This window comes from Microcebus murinus, chromosome 9 (assembly GCF_040939455.1).
Source record: "Microcebus murinus isolate Inina chromosome 9, M.murinus_Inina_mat1.0, whole genome shotgun sequence".
Taxonomy (NCBI): Eukaryota; Metazoa; Chordata; class Mammalia; order Primates; family Cheirogaleidae; genus Microcebus; species Microcebus murinus.
The window spans coordinates 75460091-75473554 of record NC_134112.1 but is presented as its reverse complement, the minus strand read 5'-3'; the positions used below and the strand labels follow the sequence as shown (position 1 = coordinate 75473554).

The 13464-nt window shown below is 33.0% G+C and overlaps 1 protein-coding gene across 4 annotated transcripts in view; it reads right to left on the bottom strand.

The window, feature by feature from the left end:
• The window catches only part of PTPRZ1 (protein tyrosine phosphatase receptor type Z1), a 183634-nt gene that overhangs the window by 37413 nt on the left and 132757 nt on the right, over positions 1–13464 (bottom strand). For 2 of the 4 annotated variants that reach the window (XM_020289754.2, XM_076006573.1), the window contains exons 12-13: positions 8394–11982; positions 3310–3454 (exon numbers count right to left, since the gene is read on the bottom strand). In XM_020289754.2, coding sequence (XP_020145343.2) covers positions 3310–3454; positions 8394–11982 — 3734 coding nt within the window. The remainder of the gene's footprint in view (positions 1–3309; positions 3455–8393; positions 11983–13464) is intronic. The other 2 variants (XM_076006574.1, XM_076006575.1) reach the window with 1 other exon arrangement.

Genomic DNA, 13464 nt, shown 5'->3' with positions numbered 1-13464 from the left:
GAAAGGTCTTGGGACACTTGTCTAAAATCCATTGCCTATAAATGTAAGAGCTTATTTCTGGACGCTCAATTACATTTCATTGATCTATATGTCATTCTTATGACAGTACCAGATTATGTTGATTATTTTAGCTTAGTTATAAGTTTTGAAATTAGGAAGCATGAATCCTTCAACTTTGTTAAATTCTTAGAAGAAAATCTAGAAGTTAGTTTTTGTGGTCTTGGGTTAGGCAATGCCTTCTTAGTTATGATACCAAAGACAACAAGCAACAAGAGGAAAATAGATGAGTTAGACTTCATCAAAATGAAAAACTTTTTTACTTTAACAAAAAGATACCATCAAGAAAGTTAGAATATAACTCACAGAATGGAAGAATATAATTGCAAATTAGATACCTAATAAAGGACTGGTATCTAAAATATATAAAAAACATTTTCAACTCAATACTAAAAAGATAAATAACCCAATTAAAAACAGGCAGCAAAGGATTTAAATACACACTTCTCCAAAAAAGATATACAAATGTCCAGTAAGCACATGAAAAAAATACTCAACATCATTAGTCGTTAGGAAATATTAAAATGCATTATTGAATTGTAGACTTTAAATAGGTGAATTTTATAATACATTAATTTTAAAGCTGTTTTTAAACAAATGTTTAAATATATAAACTTGGAAAAACTCATAAGGACTATGTTACTATTAGTACTGTTATTGATATGTCATTGCATTTTTAAACCTTTCCACAGGGTGTAGTTTTCACAAAAGTCTAAAATGTTTCCATATTTGCTAGTGAAATGTCATTTACAAATGCACCTACATTGAAATTTGAATAATTCACACAAACCTTGAAAAATGCACTAAAATTGTGCACTTATCTTGTGATTCAGCACATAATATCTTTAAGTGTATTATTATCTAAGAAGTTACATTTTATAGTGAATTAATTTCAAACACAGGAATGTGAGTAGGACAGATATTTAACACTATTTAACATTTTGAAATGGGCAAGTAAAGAGTAATAAATTTTATGAGAACATTTAATAGATATAAAATATTTGAGAGATACTAAATTTATACATAAACCATCAAAGTACTCATATTTTAAACTGCTATACTCTGTATTCAAGGCACATAGAGTTGTTTGTGAGGAAAGCAGAAACATTTTATTGAAGGGAAAATTGGTATGTTTGCAACTGGTAGTTTTATCTTTTTCCCACATAAAACACATAAAATGACTCATTACTAATAGAAGATTTAAAACTACTCTAGATTTTAATTTTTCATGAAATACCAAATTATATTAAATAAGACACGGATTTTTAAATTTATAAAAAATATATTTCTATACACTTATTCTACAAGTAATAGAGATTAAGAGAGTCATTTTAATTATTTCAGTCTTATAATTATAAACCATCTGGCATCTTTATTTGAACTTTATGCTAGCACTATTTACAGCAAAGTAGAATTTGGTTGTATTTTCCATTTTATTTAAAATTTGTGTGACATTGATTCCCACTACTTAAAAAAAATTAGTTTGGCAGGGAACATCAGATTAGATGGAAACCAGTAATCTGAATAAACATGATATCAATGTGGCAAAAAGTTTGGTCAACAAGTTTAGTGGGGAGAAAAGCAATATGAATTCCTGTTTAACAAACATTTATGGATCATGTACTATGCTCAAAGCATTCTGCTGATTATGGAATTTTCTGTAAAACGAATAATTGGTAATTAAAGGAGTCACTAGGGTGCAAACTGAAGAAAGCAGGTTTGTTTGCATGTTGCTATAGAGAAAATAGACTCCTAACCCATGTAGGGTAACAAAGCATGATCTGTTCTACACAGTCTGTAGTCTACTCTGTTCTGTAAAGGAAGTGAGATATGAAATACTGACATGAAAACATTCTAATGTAGCCAAGCAATGTCCAACTACATGCAACTACATGCTTCAGGCCTCACCGTCTCCAACCCATCTAGCTCATTTCTACTTCCCAGTGTTTCCATCTGCTGTGTCCCTCCCTGGAATGCCCTTTTCCTTTCACTCTTCTGAATCCTATGCAGCTTGAGCCATATATTTTATTTCACATTTACCCTGCACATTCTGTACTGTCAAATTCCCTTGTTCTCTGACCCTTCTAAATATTAGATTTCAGCTACTATTATTCATACACTTCTGTGTAATATTTTATATATTTTTTATGAAAAATTATTTTTTCCCAAGAAGAATAGATTTCTTGAAAGCAATTACTTTCAATCAATCATTCATTATTGATATTTCCCAATAGTAGTTAACACAGTACTAGGTAAATGGGAAACAGTCAATAAATAGAGTAAATATTTTGGAATAAACTGAGAGAATATATTTTGGGAGAACACATAAAGAGTGGTGATATAAATGTATAGAATGATGTTGCTAAACAAAAAGGAATTAATAACAGATCTTCTGAACAATTCTCTTTTAAAACAAAAGTATAAAATACTAGGCTATGCCCTTTCTTATTTTACAGATATGATTCCTTATAGGTTGTAAAGTCTTTTTTTTCCAACATACAGTTATGCTGACTTACATTATGTGCCTAGTAAATTTACTACTTTTCTGTGTGTTCTGCTTTCTACATGATGGGAAGCTTATGATGGGTGTAATTATTCTTGTCCTTTAAAGCTTTTAATGGATTATTGATGAGAGTGAAGCTATATTTCATCCTCAAAGCAAATTATAAGTAATTTTAAAAGCCCATGCTTCTTAATAAAGTCATTAACTTTATTCCCTAATTATATCTATATTTTAATTGCTTGATTTTTACTTTTATGCATGAGTTATCATTTTTAATCAGTATGCACAGCTGATATGCATCTTGTACAAACTCTTCTGTTATTAAAAAAACCAATATTTTTACTATATCAAGTTATATTTTCCTAAATAATAATGTTTAGAATTATAACAGCTGGTGAAAAGCTTAGATATATGTTAAATGTTATGATAATGTTTGAATATTAATTTAATTAATATAAAAATGCAACTGTCAAAATACTGTATTAAATAGTAACTGAAGTAAAAGTTCTTCCATTTTATCTTTAATTTATTTAAGCATGAAGAACAATCAACTATTATAATATTATTATGTTTTTGAATTCACAAATTCACCTTGAATTCATAGTTACTTGAATAAATTAATAGAAGCTCACAAGTAAAAGGAATTTTGACTATGCTTTGAGGAGCTTTCAGAGGAAATATGGGCACAATCTGAGCTTTATGAATTAAAATTTTCCAAAAAAAAAAAAAACAAAAAACACTCAACTTACCTCCAGTAGATGAGAATACCCACAAGAACCACTAGACAGATAAAAGTCAGGGCTGACACGATCACAAGGGGTATAACTGCCTTCTTCTCGGATTCCAACCCCTCAGCTAGACCAATACGAGACTCATGGCTACTATTACTGGCCTCTGTAGTCGGAGAAAATTGAGAGAGTTGATATTTAAACTGAAGGAAAAGTCACAACACTTTCAACTGATTATTGCAACCTTCATTGCTGTTACTTACCTTTAAAATGTTGACTATGATGCCTATAATGTCTATGATTATAAGCCAATTTAAGTAAAAAAAAAGTTTAGAAATTAAGGCAGGCTATTAGAGTTGAAGAACAACAATATCCCAGCAAAGATTGGGACCCAGGTAGGGGTGCCTTGGCAAGAAGTGAGCTTAATGCTGCTTTGAAAAGCTTGCTACAAGGAAAATAGAAGTATTAAAATAAGAAAACTACCCAGTTTTTAATTAAAATGATCAGGAAAAATAATGCTACTTACTGAATCACCCCATGCATAATCTTAATTTTCTAAAATTAATTTTAATGGAATTTTTTAAATTCTGCATTAGGTAAATAATTAGAAACAATTAATAATTTCATAAAGAAAATAATCTTAAGATAACCCTTCTTACATTAGGCTAATCTTTCAATCCAGCAAACTATATTAATTTTAATTATAGATTGGTTTTAAATGTTATTTTGAATGCTCTTCTTACTCATTATTTTTTCTTTTAAAAAATAAAAATATTATTGCATGTGAATTGAAGGAATACATAAATCTAAGAAATTCTTTTCAAATATGCAAATGTAAATAATGAAAAAGTCCAAATTGGGTCTTTGGGTTAATTTTAACACATTGACTGCCACACTAGGAAAATAATTTTTCCTTGGGAAAAGGGTTTGATGATGAAAATAGAATAAAAACTTCAAAACTAAAATGATCCTTTCTAATTTAATGAAACATTTATTATTTTTTATTGTTTTCTGTGGGTAAGTTATATGCAACTTGAAAAATAGTTCACGTGGGTTCCAAGGGAAAAAGACATGTGAGTTACATATGCTTCACAAGGCTGTGGGCTAAAAACTAGTTAAATACAACCCACATGGCAGTTAATGTGTTAAAAGATGGCAAATGACTCTTTTTGTGACCAATCAGGTACATTATTGTACCAGCACTTTGAAAATCATTGCAAGTGGAGATATTCTTCCAAGTTATTAAAAAAAACTATCAGAGTTGTGTTAGTGGCCAGTAACAATCTTTCCTTTGCTTTGAGGTGTGTTCAGTGGGAACCAAGATGATTGAACATGAGAACTGTTTCTAACTGATGATATGCTGATGGTGGTACAAAGCAAGAGCCCCTATTTTGTCTACCTATGAAAGTTCTGAAATTAAAGTTCCTCATCAAAGTATACATGCTTCCTACCCACTTGGCACTTTTGATGCTTTTATACCAAACTTCTTTACTATTAGTGATATGAGACAGAAGAAATTAGTCTAATTTTGAACATTTAAGAAATTTGAGAGAACTAAAGATTTAAAATAATAGCTTTCTTTGGTAACCAAGGATGGTGGCAAAAAAGGGCCAAGAGGTTAATTCACGAATACAGGAAATGTATCATGGGAATATAAATGGCACACACATTTCCTAAGATGTTCTTATAATTATAGATGCATGTGCTAGAAAAAAAGTAGAAATCAAAGGTATAATTAAAAATCCTAAAACTGTAGGAAAAGTGAAAATATTATAAGTCCACTGACCCCTGGGTTGTACCTAATATTCTTGCAAGAAAAGGCCAAGCTTCAATTGGCTATTACATAATGTGTGGAGACTCATCTACACACATAAATAGTCTAATGGTGAATGCACTGAAAATTTCATTATGAAATTTAGAAGAGCATCTTATTTTATACATGATTGTCTTCACATTTTTCCTGTTGGAACTATTTTTACCCAAATGGAAAGTAAGTTTGTGGGTAATAAATTAAACAATTCACTTAGCAAAGTCCCTGGTACCTAGTACAGTAATACATTTGGTGGTTAATATTATTTATACATTTGGTGGTTAATATTATTTATATAAGTCATTCTTGAAGTGTGGTCCTCAGAATAGAGGCATCAACATCACCTGTAACTTATTCAAAATGCAAATTTGAGGCTCCACCCAAACCACACCAAGGCATCTGAATCAGAAACTACAGTTAAGGCTCAGCAATCTGTGTTTTCACAAGTCCTCTATACGATTTTGATCCACGTTAAAGTTTGTGATTCAATGATGTACATTAATATATGTACAAAGTAAGCTTCTATAATTACACAAGTCTTTAATTGCAAATATTCATAGCAATATGTATATGAGTATATATAGAGATAAACACATATCATTTATATAGATGTATATGCATACATATATGAGATGTGTCTGATCATATATGTGATATATATGTAAGATATATAATGCATATTATGTAATATATACCATATATACATCATATTTATATACATGCACTATATACACACATGCACAAACACATATAGATATTTCTTGTAAGTTTTTTTGGATATATCTGATCTTATATCCTTTAACTGAGGAGTTACAATGATAAGTCTGTGGTGAATATATATTATGAAACCTAGCTCTTTTATATACAATGGGATACCACATGCAAGTACAATCAGCTGATTGCTTTGTATACTGTAAGGAGGAAAAACTAGTTGTATTGATCTTATTTTCACTTTTTGAGACTAAATTATCTGTTTTGGTACAGCGCAGTAGTGTATAGGAGTTACCTAAATGATAAGAATCTACTGATGCATTTACAAAATAAAGACCAATTATTAATATTTAAAAATGTTTTAAGAATAAAATAGTATAATTTGGTATTACAGTTTAAGCATTACATATATTTTACTGTCCTCAGTCATGAAAGCATAGTCTCTAAGAGACAGACACCGATAACCCATTGCAGGCTTAGTTTTATATTTATTCCTTATGTGGCCTGATCAAGTAATTTAGTATTTTTGGTTTACTCATAAATTATAAATACTAGTATTTGCCTTATCTATATTATTTTGAGGAACATATCTTGTAAATTGTTCTACATTTTAGAACTACCCCCAAAATTTTTCATTTCAGAACTAGTCTGTATACATTTGATAAAGGGACATATTTAATTATTGGATAAGACAGACAACCAGTGATATTTATATATATATATCTACAGTATTAAAAATAGACAAGAATTTTCCCCTAATCTTACTTGATTTTATTTACTTCATTAATTGTTACTTGATGAGGTTGGATGTTATATTCATGTTGTTTTCTCTTCATTAATGAGTGAAGATACACTTAATAAATAAATCTAATTAGTGCATTAAAAAGAAACTTGGTAAGTTTTAGTCAATAATTCTAGGTTTAGCATTTTGTTATATATATATTCTTTCTATAATATAGTCTAGCAAGAACATATCAATGTCACCACCTAGTAATATAGAAAAATGGATGGATTCCTGATATTTTTCTTTAACATAAATCTAATAAAAATTAGAAAAAACAAGTACTATAATTGAGAGGCGACAACAACATAGGACAACACTAATGAATACAGTGACCTACAGATTCATTATTCATTCTCAGATGTCATTGTTTAAGTGTTTAAACTGAAATGCAATGCTAAATAGGTATCAAGTAAGGATGCAGAAAAACTTCTCTGTCAAAATGTCCAAACTTTTAATTGCTGCTACACTGAAGGAAAAAATATACAACTAATTCAAGAAATGAAGTAACAAAGAGGAAAAATATCCTAATGAGATTGATGTCTATGTTCTGGGCTATAAGTATTCATTTTTAAACAATGACTGCCTTTCATTACATTAGCCTACCTTTTGACTTACTTTAAGATTTAAATATTTTCATTGTTAAATTAAAAAATATCTTAAAATTTACTAAAAGCAAATTATAAAGTTGTTTTGATAAAATCAATGAAATTACCTAATATTTCATATGCTCAATAGAATTGAACTTCTCTTTCTTTTCATTGGCATTTAAAGTAGACATCTGTATTATATATGCTGCAAGTAATCTGCTCTAGGCAACATCTGGCCAATAATCTAATTTGCATAAAATACATTAACAAATGAAATGTATTTCTACAGAAAATTGTTACTTGATGAGGTTCTACTGTTTTACATCTTGTCATACAATACCTATACATATTATGCATATTAATACTCAGAATTTATTTTAGAAAGGTGAATAGCAGCAAGCACAAAGTAAAATGTATTTTGTTGGTTCACAGTGCCCTCTTTAGGCAACATTTATCAAATAAAGAATTTAAAAAAATTAAAATCTTTTCTTAACCTCACCATTAGCTCTCAAAATTTAGTAATAGAACTTTTTTTTTAAAGCTTCCCAAGCTGACATGGATGTGCAAATTATCTAATTCCTTTCTATGGAGTGTGTCAGAGAGAGGTGCTTATATCATATTTTATAATTCATTTTATAATTCAATAGAGTAAGTTCACAACTTATTGTAGAACACATATAAGTATGAAAATTAAAATCATCTAATAATTGCACACTCTGATCTTACTTAAAAAGCAGTGTGCTAAAAATGTATTATGCACACATAATTTCTCCCATACATAAAATAGGCATCCTGTTTAGAATATGAAATATTGACAATAAATAAAATTTGTTTTAACTATTTTAGAGAGAATTAAATTAAGGACAATAACATGTTGAATAATGATGTGACATAATGAATAAAACCATACTTTAAAATTGTAAACTGATACATTGAGTGGTTTGATTTAATATAAAAAGATGATAAATGCCTGAGGTGATGGATACCCCAATTACCCTGATTTGATTAATTCACATTGTATGTCTGTATCAAAACATCACATCTCCCCTATTAAGATACACAACTAATATGCACCCATAATAGTGAAAAACTTCAAAAAATTTTAAAAAGATGTGCCACTTTACAAATTTCTATTTTTCCATATTTTTTCTATTTTATTTTTAGAGCAAGAAAACCACCACACCTTGATTTATCTTTTTGATCCATAACTAACCTGCCTCTGAAACGTTGAACACTTCTGAGTGCCTGCTAGTAACAGATGGTGTCAGGGACCTTGAGGATCCAGGAGTTGTTTCTGAGTCACCTGCTTCCAGGACCCCATTAGCATCTCTTTCATTAGTGTCTGGAAAACTGAAATCTGTGGAAGTCTCATTATCATTAAGGCTATCTGAGGTACCTTGCCCTGATCCACTTTCTTCATCACTCGTCAGAACTGCCCATGCTTTAGATTCAGGGGTGAAAGGAAGCACAGCACTACCAGCCTGAATGTCATTTTCCTCTTTTCCATCATTATGCTTTTGGGGTAGCCCAATTGCTGGTGGTGATTTATCAGGACTTGTGTCCATACCAGTTTGACTGTCTGAGGTTACAACTGTGTCTCTATTTTCTTCTTCAAAATTCTCAGAAAGTGAATGTGAGACTGGGTTATTCTGATCCACAAGACTGTTTTCCTGGGTGTCTGAATCATTTGTTACCTTTTCCTGTGATTCTCTATAGGATAAGCATGACATACACTTATTTATGGATAAGCCATCACTATTTCTGTCATCATAATCATCATCATCATCATCATCATCATCAATATCATCTTCACCACCCCCTATTAAATCGGCATCAGATCTGGCACTATGAGTCAGCTTAGAAGTTGCTTTGGAAGGAAACAGCACTTTAGTTGTGGTTACATCACTGTTGGGAGAAACAGCTGTAATGGAAACATACCCATTTCCTAAAGGAATAGAAGGATCAGTAGCTACAAATGTATCAGAAACAACCGTTGGAATACCAGCAAATCCCTCATCAGTAATAGAACTTTTGGTGGAGGTGAAAATTTCATCAGGATATATAAACTTATTTATTAGTGTATTTAGTGGTTCAGCAATGGATAAAACAGGAGTAGCAAATGCATGCCTTCCTTTTGGGGGATAGGCCTGGTTAATCTCCAAATTGGCAGTTTGGTACAACTCATCATTACTGTACAAAGAAGGTACCACTTGCTGGGAACTTCTGCTTTTAAACAAAACTGGTTCAAAATATTTCTCACTTGTGTAAGAAATGGTTAAACCTTGAAGTGAAGCAGAGTGCATATCAGAAGTAGGTGATACATCAAAAACTGGTACAGATGTGGAGTGCAGCATGTTTTCACTTGAAGCAGAATCTGATACCATGAGATGCAATATTGTAGGACTAATTTTAGCAACCTTGGGGGTTTCAACCAATATTGGATCACTAGGCACAGCTGGAAGAACAGTTTTAAGCAAGGTATCAACAACAGAAGCCTGAAAGGAAGGTTGCAGCAATACTTCAGTATTAAAGGAAGCTGAGGTCTCATAAAATAAGAGCTGACTTGAAGGAGATAACATTTCACTAGAAGCAGGGTCAGAGGATGCTGGCTCTGAGTTTGCGCTAAGCACAGGTCTAAGCGAAATGTCACCGAATGCTTGAGATATAGTATGTGTAGGTTGAACTGAAAAGTTATTTTCTGGAACTTGACTAATCTCATGATCAAAAACCTTAGTGTCAGGATAAGCAAGAGACCCTGGAAGCATACCCTTTGTGCTAGAAACGGAAACAGAGGTTTCTTGTAAAGATGCATTCAACTTATTTACATTATCATACATGTTGGGCATGACTGTGCTTTCAGAATGGTAAACCATCTCATTGAAAGAAGAAATTTGTAGTTCAGTCTCATTTCCATATATTATTTCACTTTTAGAAAGCAGCTTATTATCATCACCAAACACAGATGTTGTGTATGTAAATTCAGCCACAGAAACAGGTGAAGAAATGTTAAGGGCTGTCAGCCCATCTGTGTCAGGTAAAAGAAATTCACTATCAGAGGAGGCTCCGGACCACTCTCCATCACCAGAGAGGGCATGAGTAGGCTGCAGTAATGATGCAGTTGGGGTTATTAACGAAGACTTAGGCATCAATATGTGGCTAGGGCTGCTAAATAAGGAACCCTGATAAGATACGCCAACAGAATCATGCACAGGTATTGCAGAACTGTAAGAAACAGTGAAGATGTGTTGGGAGCCCTCATTATTAGATAAGGCATAAGAAGGTTCAGGCCCTGAAGAACGTGCATGCATCATGGCATCACTGCTGGGTGGTTCAACTTGAGAAAACATAAATGTTTTATAAAGGACACCAGATTCACTACCAAATTCCAATGTCTCTGAAGCAGCATGAGTAGTGGTCTGATGGGACACCACATCAGAATACTGAGCAACGCTGGGCTCTAATAGCAAATCACCCCCAGCCACTGGCACAGAAGCATGCAAGGACACCTTATCACTCTCAGTAGCTGAAGTAACTTGTGGAAGGATTTGAGAAACCGTATGCAGATGGCGAAACAATTCACTACTGAAGGAAGCAGAGGAAAATGGAAGCAAAGGTGCATCATCATAGGAAGACAGGATGGATTCAACGGACACATCAACACTGGGAAATACAGGCGTAGCATGCAAGGCCGAATCACTACTCGAAGCAGCAGGGGTAGTGTTGAGGGTCTGATTGTCAAGCAACAAAGGGGTGACTAGAGGAAAGACTTCACTACTGTAGGAAGGTTGAAGAGGTGTCTCACCATTGTATACCGGTTGGGTTGTCTGCGAGTGTACCACGTTGACAGTGGGGACCAAATCGTGTTGTCCAGAGGATGGAGTAAAAGCATGAGGTGTTACCTCAGTCGGGAAGTAGGCAAAAGTAGAATAAAGTGGCATTTCCATATCTGTGACTGAGGGACCCTGTGACGCCACTGGGCCTGGAGAAAAGGATTCAGTTGTCTTCTCAGATTCATCAACATGTATCTCAGTGTAATTAGTCTGGAGAAAGCTCTCTCTACCTGATCCGACATCGGGCTGCGTTGTCATATCTGTAGAGACAGGAAACCACACATTTCCATCAACAGAAGGATCCTTTAATGATTCTTCTGAACCTGATGAAGGTGAATCTTCTGAAGTATTTCTTGCAGAGTCTGGTATAAGAGCATCATATGTGATTGCCTCTGGGTTTTCTGAAGAAAATATATACCCTTGGGACATGTTCTCAGAGATGAATGGCATAGCGGAAGTTGCGGGACTGGAGCCTGAAGAATCATCCGCTCCAGTATCAAGCTTGAAACTGGTCAACAAATTGTCTTCCTCACTGATATCGGTAGATACTTCTTGATATTCTGTTATAGAAATGGCATTTAGAGATCCTGCAGTCCCAGACAAGTTCATCTGTGGAGATCTAAGAACAGTTTTAGAGCCGTCATTTAAAGAGGCTGAAGTACCTTCCACAGTGTGAGATGGCAGTTCTGTCACCGTCTGAGAAGTTAAGAAAATAGATTTCTCTGTGGCTAACTCACTGAGTGGTTGGGAAGTGGAATTTAAAGAGGTGTTGGGAACTCCACCTTTTCTAGAGAATTCACTTCCTCTTGTTGGGGATCGGTTAGTCTTGGCCTCATTGTATTTAGTCCTTATGCGATTGTAGTGTGTTGTAGTAGAAATCTGGGGTTCCTTTTTCCTAATTTGGTTTGTGGCACTGTCTCTACCAGGATTCACAATAGTGTCTTCTTCCATGTATTTTCCCTCTTCTTCCTCCTTTGAAAAGCAAACAAGATTTAATGAAACATAACAAAATAAGAGAAAAACAAAATCTCAACATCTTATACTATTTTATAATGCTAATCATTGCTTGTGGGATTGTGAGAAATTTTTATCTTCATCAAATAACATTCTATAGACCCCATGCCTCTATTCTCTGGCGAGACTAAATAAAGGTAATGAAAACACATCTTATTTATGACTGCCTTTATTTTAATGCTATGGAACAAAGTGATTAAATTAATAGATGCCACAGCTTTAAAAGGAAGGCACACTGTAGCTGTACTTATTTATTGAAAGGGTTATTTAACATGGTATTTATTTTCTTGTTTTTATGCTTCTTTGTTCAATTCATCAGGCATCAAGCTAAATAGCAATTAGCTTATTGTAATAAGAAAGGACAAACTATTTCAAAGACCGAAGTAGCTAGACATTCATAATATTTAATTGTATATATTCAGAATAAGTGATAATCTCAAAGTCATCATAAGGGGAAGATTTGCAACTGAAAGAGGTGTTGGTTTTGTTTTTCTTTTGTTTTTAATACTTTCCACTTAAGATTCATGTAAATATTTTAAAGGCAACTTGTCAAAATGTTATTCTACTATGAATTATTTGATTTTGTGTTTCCCTTAGAACCACCATTCAGGCCAAATCTTTTATGTACATTTAGTACAATGGCCCAGGATTCTTCTGGCTAGAAGTCAACCAGCACCTATGCACGTGTGCTTTCTCTCTTTCTCTCTCTCTGTAAAACTGGGCATACTACATGTCTAATCGTATGTTTAGAAAATTAAGTTGCCAAAGGTATCAAGATATTTTTTCTTTTTTTTTAGTCCACGTGGGACATGATTTTTGTCAGTATCCAACAATTTGTTAGAATTGTCATCTGTATAGATCTTTTAGTGCCATGTCCCTGACTGAGTATAGTCAGGGAGAACCTGACCAACATCAGCAGAAAGAATCTGAACCTTAAACCATGTGTGCTCATGAGCACATGTCTTGTGAATGCTACACAGTATGAACACAGGATCCAAGTTTAATGACTGCCCCATTACTTAGAGCTTAATTATTTGGTTGGTTGTACAGTATTTTCTGTGGCTTATATGACACCTCTAATAAATGAGTTTGCTTTATCTGAATTGTATTGAATGTTAAAAACCGCCACCCTCTCTGACTCCCTAGACAAATTTCCTTAAGTAGTTAGTAGTTCCTCATGAAAGTGCATATTCCATTTGATACCTTGTTCACAAAGACAGTCTGAGAGATTTTACCAAATAATTTCCTGAACAAATATTCCCCTAATCTACAAACTTAAAAACCTCATAAAATTTAAATAAGAATAATTTGCCTTGATTGCTTTTGGTGAAAATTTGATTATAAATATGTGTTTTATAATCTGATCCAGAGTTTTGCTGAGGATCAAAGTTAAGTTGAGCAGTATGGAGTTTCTAAACTCTTCCTCATCTTTGCAAATTG